Raw genomic sequence first — 21,504 nt, forward strand, 5'->3', positions numbered from 1 at the left:
ACTGGCAGCTGCTGAGTGAAATTGACAGTTTTGACATTCCATTTTACTTAACAGTGCCAGGGTTCCCAGGGTCTGGGAGTCTGAGGCAGTCCTGCCATGTAGCCTGTCCCAAGGTCAGGGACACCAGGACTTTGACTCCTGGGCCAGCCTGAAGTCCACAACCCCAGAGCCATGGATCCTGGGGCAGTCTGCATGGCAGGTGTGACCCAGAGCCAGGGGGCAGTGAGCCTACAAGTCCCTTGAGACCTGATGCTAGTCAGCACACCGGGCCTGGCAGGCACCCTACTGAGGAGCTATGGGCCCTGGAACACTGGCAGAAGTTTAGTAGAATCTGTAACACATTCAGGAAAATGTTTTAGTCCAGCAAATCAACATTACTGAAATAACCTAAGTTTCATCAGAAAATTTCTGACCAGCTCTGCTTTCCAGGGCAGCCCTTATAAATGGTCCTTCCTCTCCATTCAAGCAACATCTCTAAGTGGGTCGATATGGATAAATACCAGTCCAGTGAATGTGCCTGGTTGGCTCTTTGCCCCCTGGAATAGAGCCAATCTCTATCTTTTGGGAATATACCTGAGGGTGATAGCCTCTGAAGTTAGCAAAGAGGTAACTGGAGATACTAAATGCATCCCTTTAAGCCATTCTGTCGTATCTGTCCTTGTGGAGTGGTGCCGTATCACTGGAGAATAGCCAACGTTGCACTTATATTTAAGGGAGGCGGGAGACTAGTGATCTGGACAACTACAGGTCCATTAGTCTGACCTCAATAATGTTCAAGGTTTTAGAACAAATTTTGAAAGAAAACAGAGGTAAACATGGAGGTAAACAGAAAGGGGGATGTAATAGAACATGGATTTACTAAAGGTAGATTGTGCCAGACTAAACTGATATTTTTTTTAGCGGATAACTATTTTTTAGATAAGGGAAATGCAGTAGATCTAATATATTTGGACCCCAGTTTAGCATTTGACATGGGAAATTATTAATTACATTAGAGAAGATGGGGATTAGTATAAGAATCGTAAGGTGGGTAAGGAACTGGCTAAAGAGGAGATGACAATGGGTTATGCTGAAAGGTGAACTAGTGGCTGGAGGGAGGTTACTATTGGAGTTCCTCAAGGATCAGTCTTGGGACTGATCTTATTTAATATTTTCATTAATGTCCTTGGCACAAAGGCTGCATCTACACTTGGAGTTAAGGGTGCGATTCCCAGCCCATATAGACATATTCACTCTAGCTCAATGAGAGGTAGTGCGAGTATGTCTATGTGATCTGGGAATCGAACCCCCAGCTCCAAGCATAGATGTAACCCGACTATGCATGTAGAAGCCAGAAAGGAAGATGTAGGTGTCTCATGACCGGGCTTGACACTTCTGGGAGAAGTCTGACTCATGTTATTAGTGCTTATTGAGTTTTGCACAATATATGTGAGAGCAAGGCCAAGAGACTCTCAGATGGGTTGGAGGGAGAGTGGGGAGACTTTTGGCTTGTTATGAACACCCAGAGAGCTTCCTCTAACCAGTGTCTCCATCACCAGGGGACCCAGAGTCAGGGATGCCTTGTGCACATGTTTTGAAAGCAGAGACCTGGGCAGTTAAATGTGGAAGGATTAACAGCATCCCCAAAGCATGTATTTGCAAGCATATGGATTCTGAGGCCATTGCCTCCCATGCTGAGGTCTTGGACTTCCTTTCTGTCTGGAAAGAGGAGCATGTCCAGTTTCATCTCTGTAGTAGTCACCAGGATGCCAAAAGTTACCAGCAGCTAGTGCAGCAAATGTGGGAAAAGGATAATGCTGGGTTGAGTTCCAGTCCCATGACAAAGCCAAAGAGCTGTAGCAGAACCATACAGGTACCAAGAAGAACAAGGGCCAGTGTACCAAGTGCACATACATAGTATGAGAAGCTAGGCAAGATTTTTGCCCACGATGAAGAGCCTGAACAGAAGGAGCACACCCTTGACAGATATGTGCTTTCTGGGGAGATAATCTATGTTCTACACAATAGAGCACATTCACTGCATCCCCCCTGTCATAAATATAAAGGGAAGGGTAACAACCTTTATGTATGCAGTAACATAAAATCCCTCCTGGCCAGAGGTACAGAATCCCTTTACCTGCAAGAGGTTAAGAAGCTCAAATAACCTGGTTGGCACCTGACCAAAAGGACCAATAAGAAAAGAAGATACTTTCAAATCTCGGGGGGGAGGTGTTGTTTGTGCTCTCTTTGTTTGTTTCCTCACTGGGTGGAGAGAGGGACCAGGCAGGAAAAAACATCTCCTAAAAAAATACCTGAAATGAACATCTAAAATTACAGAAATTGCAAGTAAGGCAAGAAAATGTTAGATTATCCTTTTGTTTTAGCTTGTGAATTTTCCCTATGCTAAGCGGGAGTTTTATTCGTGTTTTTTTGTAACTTTGAAGCTAAGCCTAGAGGGGAATCCTCTGTGTTTTAAATCTTTTTATTTACCCTGTAAAGTTACCTTCCATCCTGATTTTGCAGGTGTGATTCTTTTATTTTTTTAAAAAATAAAATTATTCTTTTAAGAACCTGATCAATTATCAGTGTCCTAAAAACCCAGGAATTTGTTCTGTTCTCACTTTGTAACCAATTGGTTAGCATATTATTCTCAAGCCTCCCCAGGAAAGGGGGTGAAGGGGCTTGCGGAAATATTTTGGGGGAAACAGGGACTCCAAGTGGCCCTTTTTCTGGATTTTTGTTGCAATCACTTAGTGGTGGCAGCAATACTGTCGAAGGACAAGGAAAGCATCCTTGGGGAAGTTTTAACCTAAGCTGGTAGAAATAAGTTTAGGGGGTCTTTCATGCAGGTCCCCACATCTGTACCCCAGAGTTCAGAGTGGGGAGAGAACTCTGACACCTCCCAACTCATGTGCTCCCCTGGAAGTAGTGAAAGTACCCAAGTCCCATTGCCAAGGGATTGTGGATGAAAATGGGATGCTTTAAAGTGTTGAGTGCCCACTGATTTTTTTAAAATCATACTCTATGGAAATGTCTTATATAGTTCCATAATAAAGGTTGAGAAAACATATCTGTAATTTAGGGTAAACTACATAACAGGGATGTTGAAATTATGCCCAAAACAAACTTTATCAAACCCAGGAACTTTAGAGTTAAGGTTAAACTTAGCATGTTCGAATTTATTTTAAGACATAGAAAGGCATAGTTAGGGGACCCAGGGAACCTCAACTCTGCCCTGTAGTAACACCATACAATAACCATGTGATTATGACTTAAAGCTCTTGTAATCACAGTGTATGGGGTTCACAGTTTAGGGAGTGCAATCCAGACCAGTGAGGGGTTGTGTCACGTAACAATGCCTTGCTGCTGTAGCTCCCAATCTGGGCTGCTCACAGCCATCATACATGAGCGTGCAGCCTGTCAGCACCACACCAGTCACATTCTGGATTCCATGAGCATTGGTGACAGCCAGCAAGATGACCCTAACACTCTCCCAGTCATGAATAGCCTCAAAACCGCGTGCCCTGTGTCACTGTCTGAGGAGTTGGAGCAAATGTGGTTGTATCTTAGTGCTTGGCTGTAGACAATGGATCGTGTGGTGTGGTCTGGATGAAAGCTGGAGGCATGTAGGTATGTATAGTGGTCAGTAGGTTTCTGGTATAGGGTGGTGTTTATGTGACCATCGTTTATTTGCACTGTAGTGTCCAGGAAGTGGATCTCTCATGTTGGCTGGTCCAGGCTGAGGTTGATGGTGGGGTGGAAATTATTGAAATCTAGGTGGAATTCTTCAAGACCCTCCTTCCCTTGGGTCCATATGCTGAAGATGTCATCAATGTAGCACAAGTAGAGTAGGGGCGTTAGGGGACGGGAGCTGAGGAAGTGTTGTTCTAAGCCAGCCATAAAAATGTTGGCATATTGTGGTGCCATGCAGGTACCCATAGCAGTGCTGCTGACTTGAAGGTATACTTTGTCCCCAAATGTGAAATAGTTGTGGGTGAGGACAAAGTCAAAGTTCAGCCACCAGGTTTGTCGTTTCAGAGTAGCAGCCGTGTTAGACTGTATCCGCAAAAAAAAACCAAAACCAAAAACAAAAAAAACAGGAGTACTTGTGGCACCTTAGAGACTAACAAATGTATCTGAGCATAAGAGACATTATCGGGGATACTGTTCCTGATGGCTTGTAGTCCATCTTTGTGTGGAATGTTGGTGTAGAGAGCTTCTACATCCATAGTGGCCAGGATGGTGTTTTCTGGAAGATCACCAATGGATTGTAGTTTCCTCAGGAAGTCAGTGGTGTCTCGAAGATAGCTGGGAGTACTGGTAGCTTAGGGCCTGAGGAGAGAGTCCACATAGCCGGACAATCCTGCTGTCAGGGTGCCAATGCCTGAGATGATGGGACGTCCAGGTTTCCAAGGTTTATGGATCTTGGGTAGCAGATAGAATACCTCCAGTCGGGGCTCTAGGGGTGTGTGTGTGTGTGTGTGTAGATTTGTTCCTGTGCTGCTTCAGGGGGTTTCCTGAGCAGATTGTGTAGTTTCTTTTAGTAACCCTCAGTGGGATCAGAGGATAATGGCCTGTAGAATGTGGTGTCAGAGTTTTGCCTAGCAGCCTCTCGTTCATATTCCGACATATTGATGTTACAATGTCATTTTAATATCCCATTAAAATTATTTTAGGAATAGTTTTAATTTTAATCCTTTGGCAGTGCTTTGGCAAAAAAAATCAATTTATACTTCTGCATCTGAAGAAGTGAGGTTGCATCTGAAGAAGTGAGGTTCTTACCCACGAAAGCTTATGCTCCCAGTACTTCTGTTAGTCTCAAAGGTGCCACAGGACCCTCTGTTGCTTTTTACAGATTCAGACTAACACGGCTACCCCTCTGATACTTGACAATTTATGCTTGAGGCTCATGACATTCTTTTGTAGAATGGTGTTGGTTTGTTTGTTTTTGCTCATTTCTTTGATGTTGCTGCTGGCCTGTGGATGTGTTAGCTCAAAGGTGTGAGATGCAGTGATGTGGTTGTGAGTGCTGAAGTAAAGAGATGGGAGCTAAGACAGATAGTGGGTGAAATCCTGGCTTCAATGACAATTGCTCCCATTGAGTTCAGTGGGGCCAGAATTTCAACCAGAGTGTCTCCTTTCTGCACGGGGGGGACCCAGCTGGCAAACCCTGGCAGAAATCTGGGGGTGGGATATATAACCCACATGCCCCCTCCCCATGAGTCACCTCTGGAGTTGGCCAGAAGGGATCATTAGCTCATCTAATCTGACCTCCTATATAACATAACCTGTAGAATTTCACTTACCCCTGTGCTGAGTCTAATAGGTTGTATTTGATTAAAGCATTTCTTACAGAAAAGCATCCAGTCTGGATTTGAAACCATCAAGAAATGGAGAATCCACCACTTCCCTTGGTTGTTTGTTCCAATGGTTAACCGCCCTCACTGTTCGTTTGTTTTTTTAAAGCATGCCTTATGTCTAATTTGAATTTGTCTGGCATTAACTTCAAGCCATTGGGTCTTGTTATGCCTTTCTCCACTAGATTAAAGAGCCCATTAGTACTTGCTATTTCCTCCCCATGAAGGTACTTAGACACCGTAATGAAGTCACATCTTGATCTTACTTTCTCTAAACTAAAAAAAAAGCTCCTTCAGTCACTCACTGGCATTTTCTCCAGCCCTCAAATCATTTTTGTGGCTCCTTTCCAATGTTTTCAACAACCTTTTAAAAATGTTGACATCAGAACTGGACACAGCATCCCAGTATCAGTCTAATCAATTTACATTCATAAAAACACCACTGAGGAAGGCTGAAGAGGGGTGGATTGACATTTTTGATTCTTGTTGTCTTTGTCGGTTGCTCCTTATTAAGTGGCAGGACAAGCTCAACGATGGTTTGGTTTCAGCAGCTTTCTTGGCACCAACACATTATTAGGATGGAAGATTTGTGAACTACAAAATGTGTTTACCAAGGAATGCTACTCAATGGTCGGTGGTTACATGGGTGCCAAAAGCTTTGGTGACGCAATGAGAATGCCAGTAATGTACATAGATTGAGAATCCAGCCAGACCATCCTAAAATCCCAGGTAGAGATTGATCTGGGTGGTGCTTGATCTGCCAGGAGGCTATGTCCATTTGGGATTTGCCATGATGCTGATAATCCCAGCACTATTTGTTATACAGATGCTGCCTTTAAATTAATTTGCCCTGTTATGCTCTTTGGTGTCAGGATCTAATAAGCCACCATTTCTGGTTAGTTATGGGGATGTAATTTCAGAAAGTGCAACACCAATTACACATTGCTGAGTGATAGTTGTCATACTTTAAATTGTAAGCAAATACTCATCATTTTGGTTTTTACTTCAGTGGGTAAATTAAAGTCAACTCTCTTGGTCAGAGAAACACAATCATTCCTATTGTATCTCCAGAACTGATTTGAAAAATGACTGAGCAACACAAAAGCATCAAACCACTGGAGACATTCCCATTGGTGTGAGTTCTTAGAACTACATGTGAATGCTCAGAGTACCCACAAGTTCAAAAAATGAATAGGTTACACTTAGCAGAACCTATTCTATTAGACTCTGTGTATTTAAATACATCTTAATGTACTGGATATATTTTTGGTTTGGAGGATTTAGGTATGAATGTAATGCATTGAAACAGCAGAATATCTCATTCATAGTGCATGATCATGCCATATAAGAGCCTATTTTACTGTTCAGGAAATAAATTTAAAATTTGTGTCCAGAGAACAACATAGAACATGTCTATTCTCTCTTTTCAGGGCAGAACATCAGCAAGAGCTGTATCCTTCACCTATTTACTCGCTCTGTGAAGCACTGGAGGATCCAAACTGTAAAATAAAGAAACTAAGGTAAGAAATTGTTCCTTTCTTTTTTTAAATCCCCCTTTTACTGCTGTTATCCCAGAAATTCTAGAGCCGGGCAACTCTTCACCATGGCTGCTCAGGAATTTGTTTAACTGTCCAGTCAATGGAGCAGATACTCAGTTGACATAAACTGTCATGGCTCCATTGACGTTAAGTTTCACCAGCTGAGTATTTGCTGGAATACATGTGGTTTGGCTTATATGGCAGCCTAGCGGTTCAATTACATTTACCCCAGTTCCCATAGCAACAGGTGAGCAGGAGAGACAGACCTAATCAGTGTGACTGTGGGTGATTTAAGGTCAGGAAAGACTCGGGAGGTTGGAGGAAGATTTTAGGTATTTTAATCTTAGGTATTTCTAAGATGCCCGTCACCGTGGTGTCTAAACCCTGTGCAAGTCTGTTTGTTTACCATTCATGTATCCTCGTTTGATCTCATTTCTCCCTGATTCAAAGGTGGAGTTTGGTGGGGAGTAGGGGGTGGTTTCTCTCTCTCTCTCTCTTCCACTGTGATGGTTCTTGGGGCACCCAGGACTGAGAGTCACTTCATTACCTCCCCCCCCCCCGAGTCACTGAAGTTCTCAAATCATGGTTTAAAGACTTCAAGTTACAGAGGATCCACCATTTACACTAGTTTAAACCTGAAAGTGAAAAGATAAATTATTTATTAGACAAAGGAAATGCAGTAGATCTAATCTACCTAGATTTCAGTAAGGCATCTGATACAGTTCCACTTGGGAAATAATTGAATTGGAGAAGATGGGGAATAGTATGAGAATTGAAAGGTGGATAAGGAAGTGGTTAAAGGGGTGACCACAACAGGTCATACTGAAAGGTGAACTGTCAGGCTTGGGGGAGATTACTAATGGAGTTCCTCAAGGATCAGTTTTGGGACCGATCTTATTTAATATTTTTATTACTGACCTTAGCACAAAAAGTGCTAATAAAATTTACGGTGACACAAAGTTGGGAGGTAGTGCCAATATGGAGGAGGACCAGAATATCCTACAAGAAGGTGTGGATGACCTTGTAAACTAGAATAGTAGAAATGGGATGAAATTTAATTATTCAAAATGCAATGTTGGGCATTTAGGGATTAACAACAAGAATTTTTGCTATAAGCTGGGGATTTATCAGTCGGAAGTGACAGAGGAGGAAAAAGACCTGGTGTATTGGTTGATCACAGGATGACTATGAGTCGTCAATGTGATGTGACTGTGAAAAAGGCTAATGCAGTCCTAGGATGCATCCGGTGAGGTATTTCCAGTAGAGATGGACCACCCCAGCTCACCTCCACTCCACCTCCTCGCCTGAGCGGGCTTTTAGGCGCCCCCAACCACTAGGAGCCCTAGGCGGCCACCTAGTTTGCCTAAATGGTTGCACCGGCCCTGTCTGAGGGAATTCTGCGTGACTGCACACCTGCAGAAAACAGGCCCCCTGCAGAATGCCTGTGCTTCCCTGCAGAAAATGGCAGGGAAGCCGCTTGGGAATGAGGGGATGACCATGAGCACAGTTTGGGGGGGATTGCACCTCCAAACAGCAGCAAGGCATGGGGGCACACACGGGGTTACCTGCTACTGCCCCCTCCTCCCCTCATTTCTGCGAGCACAGAGCTTCCCTGTCTCAGCTCTGTTGACTCTGCAGCTGAACACCGCCTCCTGGGTCCAAGTGCCAGTTATGCTCCCCCTCTGTGTGCTGGGAACCTTCCTGTTGTCTGTGCAACAGTGAGTGCCCATGGTAGGGCTGGGTAATGGGAGGCAGGGGAAATGAGGGAAGGGATGAGGGGTTGGGAGAAGAGGCAGTGGGAAAAGAAGGGGTTGAATAGGACAGGGAAATGTGGGAGTGAGAGGGGGGAATGGGGCAGCAGTGGGGGAGGGAGGTGAGATGGGGAAGAAAAAGGGATAGGGGAATCGAGGGGAGAAGCAGGAGCTTGGCAGCAGCTGAGGCTCCCCCATTAAGCAGGCCTATCTAACCCTCACCAGCCCTACCCCGCTACACCTGGATCACTCCGATGAGCCCCACACACCCAGACCCCCACCCCACTCATCCCCAACAGCTGCACCTGGACCCCTATACCATCAATCCCTACTCCCCAGCACCCAGACCCCCCTGCTGAGCCCCAACCACCTTCACCTGGATCCCTTGCAGAGTCCCATTGCTCTGAACCTGGAACCCCCCAATAAGCCACTGTGCATACAGAACTCCCACTGAGCCACCCGCACCCAGATTGCCCCACACAGAAACCTCTCACCCCACACCTGGATCCCCTCCACACTCAGATCCTGCTGGGCTGAGCCTGCCCACCCACACCTGGTGCACCTGGTGCTGAGGGGCAGGGCCTTGGGGTGTTTCTGGGTTAGGCCTGGCCCTTGCACTGTGTCAGGGTCAGGTGCAGCCTCACTGCCGAGTCCCTGACCTGAGGCAGGTGGGAGCTTCAGGGTGATCTCCCATTTCAATTCAGCCAGTGCCTGTGCTCCTCACTGCCATGGCAGAGCCGCATTTATTTATTGACAGACAAAATGTGCAGAATTGTAAAATATTGTGTGCAGAATTTTTAATTTTTTGGCGCAGAATTCTGTCAGGAGTAGAATATGGTGCCTGCTAGTTGAAGTGTTTGGTATGAAAGAGACAAGTTTAAAATATCAAAAGCAATTGCATAAAGCTGTATTTTGAGGTTGTCTTTGGCCAATATACTGAGGCTTAAAAAGGAGAAACATGCATATAGCCTTATTTAGTAAAAATCCATAACATGGTTACTTGAGATTTTATTAACAAGAGGGTACATGCAACAAGATATAGTTCAGTTTCATAAATATACATAAAGAACACAAAGAGAAATACAATCTCTGAAAATAATTCTCTCTGCTTCTTCTTCTCAGTCCTGGTAACCCTAGGACGGGGAGAGTTGGTCTGTGGGGCTGGTCAAGTGCCTGGTAGTGCTTCTCAGTCCTGCAGCTTCTTCAATGTGTTCAGCAACTCTGGGGTCCCACACAGTGACCTCAGTCTTATATACCCTGATTGCAGGGCTCATTGACCAGGACTACTCTCTGATTTTCTATTGAACACTTGACCCGTCAGGGCTCAGAGAGAATGGCAAGTGTGGATCTCCAGTAGGTGGTGTTGATGTACAGCTAATCTCTCCGAAGCTTTTCTTAGTCAGAGGGATCTTATATTTCATTCATTTCACAGATTGTATTTCATTATTAGCCCAGACTCTCAATTGAAATTTCTCCCCTTTAAGGAATTTCTGGTTAGGTGCTTTTCTCCTCCATTTCTACCACTTCTGTAGTATAATAATAGTTTAGAAAGGAAACAACATTCTGTGGTTATATCTAATACCTTTCATGTCACATCTTTCAGGACATACAGTAAAATATGAGGCATGACATGGGAGGAACAAGACAGATTAGTGAGAGATGGACGTATCTGATTCCTAGGGTACATAAATGTTGAGCATCTAATTCAGGGTGAAAGAGACAGTGAAGGAACAAAACAAATTATCTATGGTATGTTTGATTTATATGGGAGATAAATGTGCATCTTATAATTGGGATGAAAATATGTGAATTGGACTTCTTTGAGGAATCAACAGATTTGACCCATATATACATTCATCTGTTTTCTGGGTTCACAGCAGGTTATTTCTATTTAATTTAACCCAGTCGATTCTTGACCATCTCTTGATCTTGATTCACTCTCAGTCTATAATGGACCCATTTCCATTATAGGAAAGCAGGGTGTTACTCTGCATGGCAGCATTTGGGGATTCTTTTTAGCTAGGTTGGGAGGGGGAGAGAAGTTTTATCCATATGTAAATCATGCGAGATTCTTGCGTAGGTGCTTGTAGCAAGTAGGCAGCCCCTTACATGGAATAGGGCCCAGCTCTCCTGTTCCACTCCAGGTGTGCCCTAGTTTGGTGTAATGAGGAGGAGGGGACTACCCCTGGACATTATCAATGAGTTCAGAATCCTGAGAGGGAGGAGTCCAGAACCCAGAGCGGGAGCCCAGAAGCAGAACTGGGGAGAGAGCTCTGTGACGGGTTGGCTCACAGAACCCCGCTTGGGAGCTGCCACCTAATATACCAAGACTACTTCTATCCCTGTTTTCCCTGCCAGCTCAGGACTTCAGCACCCTGTCTTGCTGAGCCAGACACTTCCGTCTGCTCCAACAAAGACCAGGATCCGAATTACTTGCCCCAAAGCTGCAGGTTTGCCTGAAAACAGCTCACAGAAGGGTGCTTGTCTTTAGCACTCAGATGCCCAACTCCCAATGGAGTCTAAACCCAAATAAAATCCATTTTACCCTGTATAAAGCTTATGCAGAGTAAACTCATAAATTGTTCACCCTCTATAACACTGATAGAGAGATATGCACAGTTGTTTGCTCCCCCAGGTATTAATACATACTCTGGGTTAATTAATAAGTAAAAAAGTGATTTTATTAAATACAGAAAGTAGGATTTAAGTGGTTCCAAGTAGTAACAGGCAGAACAAAGTAAGTCACCAAGCAAAATAAAATAAAATGCGCAAATCTATGTTTAATCAAACTGAATACAGATAATCTTACCCTCAGAGATGCTTCAGTAAGTTTTTTTTCTCAGACTGGACACCTTCCAGGCCTGGGCACAATTCTTTCCCCTGGTACAGCTCTTGTTCCAGCTCAGGTGGTAACTAGGGGATTCTTCATGATGGCTCCTCTCTTCTCTCTCTTGTTCTGTTCCACCCCTTTATATATCTTTTGCATAAGGTGTGAATCCTTTGTTCCTCTGGGTTTCCAGCCCCCCCCCCCCCACCTCCCGGAAAAGCACCAGGTTAAAGATGGATTCCAGTTCAGGTGACATGATCACATGTCACTGCAAGACTTTATTACCCAGTTGCCAGCACACAGGTATACAGGAAGACTTACAGGTAAAACACAGCCATTTGCAGACAATGGCCCTAGTTAATGGGAGTCATCAAAATTCCAAACCACCATTAATGGCCCACACTTTACACAATTACAATAGGCCCTCAGAGTTATATTTTATATTTTTAGTTTTAGGTACAAAAGTGGTACATTTATACAAATAGGATGATCACACTCAGTAAATTATAAGCTTTGTAATGATACCTTACAAGAAACCTTTTGCATGAAGCATATTTTAGTTACATTTTTATAAAACCATATAGACTACACAATGTCACAAGCTCCAGAGAGGGGGTGCCCTGGATGGGGGAAATGGGGAAGCATTCCCCAGTGGAGCAGTGGAGCTAGAGCAGGCTGGTGAAAGCTGAAGGCAGTTGGGGATTCACCTGCAAACTTCCCCAGGCCAGAGAGCCATGGCTGGAGAGGGCTGAATGTGGACAGCAGCAGAGGGAGAGATCTGCTGGCTCTCTGAGCTGGAGAACTGCAACCAGAGAGGGTTGAAGGCTGGGGAAGGATGTCGAGGTGAGCCCACTGATGTTGCCAGTCAAGACCAGGAACCACACCTGGGAAAGAAACAGGGCAAAGAACCAACCCACCTAGAGGGCCTGGGATGAGGTGTGGTGAGAGACTCCAGACCTGTACTTGGTGTTCAACTCTTGCGGCAATTGGACTGCTTGGACTGTGCTGGGGGGATTCTGGTTTTTATGGTAGCAGGACCTCTGGTAATAAATCAGTTTTGAGGAAAGACTATTTCCATAGTCTATGAGTTGTACTGAGTTTGTTTGAAGATCTAAGAGAGAAACTGAGGTGTGGGACTGGCCAGACAGGAGGATCTGCTTCTAATCAGAAGAAGGAAGAAGCCTTAATGAATAGCTTCTGAAATAAAAAATATGGATCATTGTTTTAATTATGTGGGTTTTCATTTTTGCTCACTGCATAAGCTGCCCAACTAGTAAACAATTTTCAAGTAGTGACAAAACTTAAATAAACTCCTAGCCCAATTGCAGAAGAAGGAGGCAGCTGGGCTTCAATGTAACTTCACACTTTAAAAAAATGGCTCTTATATGGATTCTAAGCCTTTAAATGCAGGTGATGGCACTTGAAGGGACTCTGCTCTGAGAATCCAAGATCTTCAAAGCTGACAAAGTATTGACCTCTAGTGCAGGGCTGGGTTTCTTTAGAATACAGGGAAGCTTTGGTGTTGACCAAACATGGTCAGTCACGTTTCAGGTCTGTAAAATACAGGAGTGGTTTGAACTTTGGATTCCCGGAGTTTAGGCAAAGAGGCGCATTTTGTGCTCTATTATTCATTGGCTGCCTCTGGCCCAGAGGGGCTCCTTCAGAAGATGGAGAGTGCCAGAGCTTGGGGGTGCTCCAGCTACACCCTATTCCTCTGTCCCCCATTCCTATGGTGGCATGTGGGAGTGGAGGCCTGGTGCAGGAACCACTATTGGGTAGAGCTGCCATCATGTGCCTCTGGACAGAAAGAAGCCTTCTGTGGCCATGGAAGCTCACTTTAGGATTGCTTTGCATTGCTGGTCTATCAAATATTTTTTTTTGTCTACTCAGTTTTGATCTTCTCAGAAAACCTTCCTGACAAGGGGAAGTGTAATAACTTCCATACAAAAAGACATAAGATTTAAAGTCATAAATGCCTCTCAATGAAGTTGTAACACTATTAGAACACTGGTAGTATGTAGTTACGCTGGAAGGTGTTAATGGCTGCCCTCAGTCACAGGACAGGTTAAAGCTGGTGGATCTGCCAACCAGCCTTCATTCAGGCTGAAGAGGAAGACCAGTTAAATGGCCTTTTGTATAGTGATAGCAGAAACAATAGGAACCACCGCCTGAAACAATGGGCCACATGGAAAGGCAAATGGGAAGCTTAGCCATGGAGCGTGAGCAGTTTTTCTCAAGTCTGGTGGAAATGCAGGGGGTAGGAGACTTGTTTGGTGGCAGCTGAGTCTGTATGTGTTAGAACCAGTAAGTGACATAAGCCATGCGAAAGTGATCAGAAGATGAGAGAAGCAGTGGGGAGTTGGGCCCTGAGAAGGAGCCTAGAAACAGAGCTCCTTGAGCACTGCAGTAGCTGGAAAGGCAGGCTTGGGGATTTCTGAGCCCAGAATTTTTTTTAAAAAAGTGTTCAAATATTTCCTTTATAGCTGGAAGACAAATCAAGCTGTCAATATTACAATCTCCACTGAGCCCACTGTTATTCATAACCCAGCTGTTGTGCCCTTTAAGAAAATACAGTGTTCTTCCTCTTTCTTCATTTGGTCTTTAATCTGAAAGGGCATGTATTTAGCGAATATTACAGCCCCTCCTCTTTTTGTTTGTTCTGCTAAAAAAGAAAAAAACTCTGCAGAAACTAATTACCTCACATGCCCATAATTTCACACCCCCCCCTCCGCCCGCCAATCAGTCTCTTGAAGTAGAATGTTCTGGGAGTGGGGGCTTTTTTTTTCTTTTCTTTTTTCTTTGATTTCTGCCAGTTCCTTTGACATTCAAGATGTTGTTTTAAAGGGCAGAACTATTGATAATAATGGTTTAGTTTTTTGAAGATTTTATAAAGTGTGTGTGTGTGTGTGTTTGACATACCATTGTACAATACAGACTAATGAGCAGCTGTGTCACCCCTGAGCTGCAACTTTCAGTGCCTTACAATGCCTTGCTGAAGTAGCTCCCACCTGTGTCCATTACAGTCCGCTTTCCACCATTCAAGCCACATGAGTGTCTGTGTATAACTGCAGCCTGCCAGCCACACCTGCGTTACACTCTGGCTCTCACTAGTCTTGGTTATATTTCAGGGTGACCCCCAAAATACCCCCATTCCCAGATTTTTGCCCCCAAAAATGCATCTTCTGTACTGCCCAACCGTCTTCTGGACAGTACAAATTATATAAAGTGTGTCATTTCCTTAATAGAAGTCATATGCCAGTTTAATATTTCAACTAGTCCTTCAGACACTTCAATATAAACACACTGGATTAGATAAAACAGTAAAACAAGTTTATGAACCTCAAAGAGAGATTTTAAGTGAGTACAAGTAATGAGGCATAAAAGTCAAAAATGGTTACTAGAAAAATAAAGATAAAACATTTACTAATGCCTAACTTAATAAGCTACATTAGACTGAAAGCAAAGTTTTTCCCCACCATATGCTTCAGCAGATGACTGACCAAACTCTTAGGTCAGAAACCCGCCCCCAGTCCAAGGCCTCTTCCTTTGTCTTTCAGGTGCCATGACTGCAGTGAGGTGTCTTCCCCTTCTTTTTATAGTTCGGTCCCCCCCTTTGAGAAGCATTTCCAGCTGGTATTCAGGAGACAAAGTCTATGGGGAAGGATGTGCCCTGCTGCTATTCCCTCACCTGTCTGACCCTCCTTTATCTCCCCTTCCTGCTTGATGACTGTTTCCTGCTTGAATGCAAATTGAGCAGAACACACATTCCTGTGTTTGAGGATGACCTGTCTGCCAACCTCAGATTGGAACATATGTTAGTAACATTACACAGTGGAATCTCGTAATTTCACCACAATGTTGCGACACATTTTCCCAGGATGTTGTGGGTCATGCAAGCCACGTCTCCTTTTGGAACAGGGCACAGGTCATTATGGGCCTGCAGGCAAGTCTGCGCTAACTCCTCTGGGACGTGGAATAATGTGGCCTCACAGCCAAAGTCAATCTGCCTGCCCTCCCTATCAGAGTTGGGCAACCTCGTGGCCAGAGTCCAAAGAGTGGCCCTCGCAAGCAGGGCTGGGCGGCTTCGTGGCCAGGGTCGGTAGGGCTGGTGCAGCGGGCTGCTACTCTAGGGCTGGCGGTGGCCTGGATAGTAGGATCTGGGCTCTCCCTCTCCACCGGATCCCACCTCAGGGCCCTGTTGGTGGCAGGGTTGTCCGCTACCAGCTTGGCCAGGATCCGTCCGAAACACACTGAGCCAGTCTCTGGGTCTCCAACCGGCTCCCTGCAAAGCCTGCCTGGGTTACTTCCTAACCACCTCTCTGCAGCCTGTGGTCTCATGGTTCCCCTGATCTCTCCTCCCTTTGAGGTGTCTGCAGCCTGGGGATCTTGGGTCACTGCTATCTGGCTAGCCTTCGCCCCGTGAAGTGTCAGCGGTCCCTCAGCAGGAGCCTGCAGCTCACCTCCTTCCTCTCTGGCAGTCAGCCCCAACTGAACTGGGTTGCTCTTTTTTATACCTGGCCTCCTGCCAGAGCATGCCCAGCAGGGTCGAGGGGGCATGGCCTCCTCAGCCCAAAGAGAGAAATTAAGCCCTGCAGTCCCAATGCAGGGCATGCATGACCTGTCACACAAGACAGTAATGATCAGCAAATCATGAGTTCTCAAATGATACCCCTCACAAGACATACTTTGGACAAAGATTATTACAATAGAGTGTAATTTGTGGACACATGTGAAGGGGGGGTTGTTTTTGTTTTTCCCCTTTCTTATCACTAAAGATTGCAATCCAGATAGCCTTTTCCTCTCTTTTATGACTGAGGATTGTCTGCAGAGAGGCTGTGTGATGATTTGAACCATTGTGTGGGAAATGTCTTTCCCATTTCTAATTATATTGAATTAAAATGGTGTGCCTAGATATGGCTTGATTTGTGTGTGTAGACTTCCATGGCTATCTCCTTTATTATTTTCCCTACCTGCTCCTGCATTCCCCTTCATTTAAATCCAAAAGTAAAATACCAAAATATCATATAAATCTGTCCCCAAATGACTCTACTTTCCTGAATGCTACACACTGTACTCTCCCAATAATACTTGGACTGAAAAAGAAACAATCCAAGGGGAGTACATTCGCTATATATGAGACCTCAACCCTCACCTCAGGGATAAACTACCATCTGATCATTTGAGTTATGGGTGGGAGGATTTACACAGGATTCCAGAGGGCCTGTCTGATTCCCTCTGTCTTTTCTCCAATCTCCTCCATTTCTGAGACCTCCCTCTTTGCACTCCTCCTTCATATCCTTTATTTTCTCTATTTTTTAACACAGAACACAGCTACCACAGACTTTTGCCCACTTCTATTAAACCAAACTTCAGAGCATTTGGTTTACAGTGTTGAGATTGTTACTGTTCATCTGCTTGTTCTGGACAACTCCCAATAAATCCCTTCTGGTTAATCTTTAGATTACTCCTCAGGTGTCTGGGTTCTCATGTTCTGTTTCACTTCTGCCATTGCCAGTATGTTTTCTGTACCATACATCTCTAATGTCTTTCATCTCTTCTTATTTTCCTTTTCTTGGGTTTCACCATTTGTTAGGATTTTCTTCAGTGGCCTAGTATTAGTTTCTACCTCTGTACTGTCTTGTATTGTCTCAGATTAGAATCATACTACCCAAAGTGACTGGAGTGGCATTTTTCCTTGTTTAAACTCTCTCATTGTGTAATTCTGATTTTAGTAGTAAATCATAGTTTAATTAGGAATTGCCAGTTTGCTCAGAATCTTCACACATTCTGCCTAGATGAGGACCTAGCCATATTGTTCAATCCTTTCCAGCTGAATATAAAAACAATGCCTACATTCCAGATAGTACAAGAGGGACTGTCCACCCCTTCCATGATTTATGCCACTATGACCACATCAAGTCAATACTCCAGTCCCCTCACTGGCTCCCCGTCAGTTTCTGCTGCCAGTTTAATGCCATGGTCTTAATCCTCCATGAAATTCTTGGAAAGAGCCAGGCCTGGGCTCAGAGAGACTCCCTGGCAGTGGGAGCAGACACAGAAGCAGCCTCAGCAGGGAGCCATGGACAGTGATGTCATCAGACTGCCTACTGTCTGTGCTGATTGGCTGTTTGTTGCAACTCCTCCTTCCCCTTCCCTCCCTGTATCTTCACCTCAGTCTCTCTCCATCTGCCCTCCATTCTCCCCTCATTCCTTCCCTCCCTTGTACCCTTTCCCTTCCTCTGACTTTCCATTAAGCTAATCTCCACCTAACAAACCCCAACAAAGAATAAAAAAATGCCCCCAAGCAAAATAATAAACAAAATGAGACTTACAAACAATTCTGCCATTCATTCTGTTTTTGTGTTCTGTCCTTTCCATTTGTCTGTTTTGTCTAATTACATTGTAAACTCCTCGGGGGAGGGACTTGATAGGAAAACGCTGTACAGTACCTACCACAATGGGGCCCTGCTCTTGGTTTCTCTTCAGGCACTACTGTAATGCTGATATAAAAACCTAGTGGCAAGAGCCTTAGCGACATAAGAGATCAAATTTTGATCAATGAACTGTTGAGATTGCTGTGCTGCTCTGGGACAAAGCAGATCACAAAGCCTAGAATGAAACATGTGAGAGCTGGAAGCGAAGCACTCTCAACCTCAGCAGTGCCATTGCCATTCTATTCTGTGTCCTGGCCTAAAACCCAGCTGGTTATTACCAACTGATGGGGTGCGATGGATGATGCAGTTATTCAGTAGCTCTTGAATAGATTGGTCGGAACTGGGAGACAAGATGATACCGGGTGGTGAGTCAGTTGTAACTGGCTGTTACGTTGTGCAGAGGCTCCTGTTAAGCAATGCAGATCAGTTATAATTCAGACAGTGAAAGTAGCAGAGCTCTGTCAGACTGCCTGGCTCTGCGTGATCAGTGAACAGCACAGGAGGTAGCTTGTAGGTCAGGCTACATGAAACAATGGATTCGTAAGTACTGGCCAGTGCTCAATAGTTGGATGGGTTAGATTTCCCTCCTCAAAACCCCATGGTGACAATAGTTGTTAGTAGGTGTTCTAAGTGCTCTTACTCTCTTTCACCAGCCAACAAGATTAAGGATCAGAGTCAGAGTAACCGGGTGGATTGGATTTAAATCTCTAGTCAGGAAGACTCAATTTAATCATGGATTTCTACATAAATGTGTATTCTTGTTGGTTGTTATAACCTTAATTCATATTCTTCACAACTCAGAGATAGATGTAGGTTTCATTTTTAGAAGGTACACACTATACATTTTTTAAATGATTTAGTTTGAAAACTTTTCAGATTATTTTTACGGCTATATCAGAAAATGAATGATTGGTTATTTCATTTACCAAAGGTAATTGAAGCAGATATTTATGAAGTCACTGGGAGGTGAACGATCTCCAATTCAACAGGTTAATCATGAATATTTGGAGGATTTTCTTGCCATGCTGTATTAGGAGGAGAACATCACCTGACAGACAAGACGGTTACTCACCGTTGTAACTGTTGTTCTTCGAGATGTGTTGCTCATATCCATTCCAATTAGGTGTGTGCGCGCCGCGTGCACGATCGTCGGAGAATTTTCTACCCTAGCAACACCCGGTGGGTCGGCTGTGGAGCCCCCTGGAGTGGCACCTTCATGGCACTGGATATATACCCCAGCCGACCCAGCGCCCCCTCAGTTCCTTCTTGCTGGCTACTCCGACAGTGGGGAAGGGGGGCGGGTTTGGAATGGATATGAGCAACACATCTCGAAGAACAACAGTTACAACGGTGAGTAACCGCCTTTTCTTCTTCGAGTGCTTGCTCATATCAATTCCAATTAGGTGACTCCCAAGCCTTACCTAGGTGGTGGGGTCGGAGTGAGACATTGCTGTGTGCAAAACCGCTGACCCGAATGCAGCATCGTCCTTGGACTGCTGCACTAGTGCATAGTGAGCAGCGAAGGTGTGGACTGACGACCAAACTGCAGCTCTACAAATGTCCTGGATCGGGACTTGAGCCAGGAAGGCAGTCGAGGAGGCCTGGGCCCTCGTGGAGTGAGCGGTGAGGCGCGGCGTCGGGACACCGGCCAGGTCGTAGCAAGCACGAATGCAGGACATGATCCAAGAGGACAAGCATTGTGAGGAGACCGGTAAGCCTTTCATCCGGTCGGCCACTGCAACGAAGAGTTGTCGTCTTTCTAAACGGCTTTGTGCAGTCAATATAGAAAGCCAGGGCCCTGCGTACGTCCAAAGAATGCAAACGCTGGTCTTGGCGAGTAGCGTGTGGCTTAGGATGGAAGACCGGGAGAAATATATCCTGGTTCACGTGAAACGGTGAGACCACCTTGGGAAGAAAGGCAGGATGTGGGCAAAGCTGCACCTTGTCCTTACGGAAAACCGTGTATGGGGGCTCGGACGTAAGCGCCCTGAGTTCAGAAACACGCCTTGCTGAGGTGATGGCTACAAGGAAGGCTGTCTTCCAGGATAGGTACAGGAGTGAACAGGTAGCCAATGGCTCGAACGGAGGCCCTGTGAGCTTGGAGAGAACCAGGTTGAGATCCCACATCGGAACGGGCTGGCGTTGCTGTGGGTACATCCGGTCTAAGCCCTTGAGGAATCTAACGACCATCGGGTTAGAGAATACCGAGGAAGCGAGTTCTCCTGGGTGGAAGGCCGAAATAGCAGCGAGGTGAATTCTGATTGAAGATATCACCGAGCCCTGCTGTTTTAGGGATAGGAGATATTCCAGTATGAGAGGAATAGGCGCCTGTAACAGGGATGTGGCTCGCTGCTCGCACCAACAGGAGAACCGCTTCTACTTGGCTAAGTAAATGGTCCATGTCGAGGGCTTCCTACTGCCCAGCAGAATCTGCTGGACAGACTGCGAGCATTGCCGCTCTGCCTGGTTCAGCCATGGAGCAACCACGCCGTGAGGTGGAGCGATTGTAGGTCGGGGTGACATAGTCGGCAGTGGTCCTGAGAGACACAACGGAAGTGGGATCGGTGTTTGAACCGAGAGCTCCAACAGTGTGGTGTACCAGTGCTGCCTCGGCCAAGCTGGAGCGACTAGAATTACTCGTGCCTGGTCTCTGCGCAGTTTGAGCAGTACCTTGTGGACCAGAGGAAATGGAGGGAAAGCGTAAAACAGGTGGTCTTTCCAGGGTAGAAGAAACGCGTCCGACAGAGAGCCCAGAGTTCGCCCTTGTAGGGAGCAGAACGCGTGGCACTTCCTGTTGGCTCGAGATGCAAACAGGTCGACCTGGGGAAATCCCCACCTCAGGAAAACTGAATAGATGATGTCTGGGCGAATTGACCACTCATGCGTCTGGAAGGACCCGCTGAGGCGGTCCGCTAGCGTGTTCTGGACTCCAGGAAGAAACGATGCAGTGAGATGTATCGAGTGGGCGATGCAGAAGTCCCACAGGCGAATGGCCTCTTGGCATAGAAGCGACGAGCGTGCTCCTCCTTGCTTGTTGATGTAAAACATGGCCGTGGTGTTGTCGGTGAGAACTAACACACAACGGCCATGTAGGAGATTGAGAAATGCCTGGCAAGCCAGGCGCACCGCCATCAGCTCTCGAACATTGATGTGCAGGGCTAGTTGGGGTGCGGTCCACGGGCCCTGGGTATGGTGTTCCCCGAGATGGGCACCCCAACCTAGAGATGAAGCGTCTGTGACCAGGTGCAGAGAGGGTTGTGGGGCGTGAAACGGCACTCCCTCGCAAACCACACTGTGATCCAGCCACCAGGTGAGGGAGGTCAAGACCGAGCTCGGAACAGTGACCACCATGTTCAGGTTGTCCTGATAAGGACGGTATACCGATGATACCCAGGCCTGAAGTGGGCGAAGCCTGGCATGCCTGGTTACGTACATGCAAGAGGCCATGTGACCCAACAGGGCGAGGCACGTCCTCATTGTGGTAATCGGGAAGGCCCTGAGCCCTCGAATGAGGCTTGTGACGGTATGAAAGCGATTGTCTGGTAGAATAGCTCGTGCACGTCTGGAGTCTAGGACTGCCCCAATAAATTCTATCCTCTGGGTTGGCTCTAGAGTGGA

The 21,504-nt window shown here is 45.7% G+C and overlaps 1 protein-coding gene across 5 annotated transcripts in view; it reads left to right on the forward strand.

Annotated features, from left to right (window-relative positions):
* LOC101941460 (NACHT, LRR and PYD domains-containing protein 3-like) overlaps nt 1-21,504 on the forward strand; it is a 235,641-nt gene that overhangs the window by 64,773 nt on the left and 149,364 nt on the right. For all 5 annotated transcript variants that reach the window (XM_065591885.1, XM_065591884.1, XM_065591887.1 and 2 more), the window contains one exon: nt 6,767-6,856. In XM_065591885.1, coding sequence (XP_065447957.1) covers nt 6,767-6,856 — 90 coding nt within the window. The remainder of the gene's footprint in view (nt 1-6,766; nt 6,857-21,504) is intronic.

Source organism: Chrysemys picta, chromosome 4 (genome assembly GCF_011386835.1).
Source record: "Chrysemys picta bellii isolate R12L10 chromosome 4, ASM1138683v2, whole genome shotgun sequence".
NCBI classification, from domain to species: Eukaryota; Metazoa; Chordata; order Testudines; family Emydidae; genus Chrysemys; species Chrysemys picta.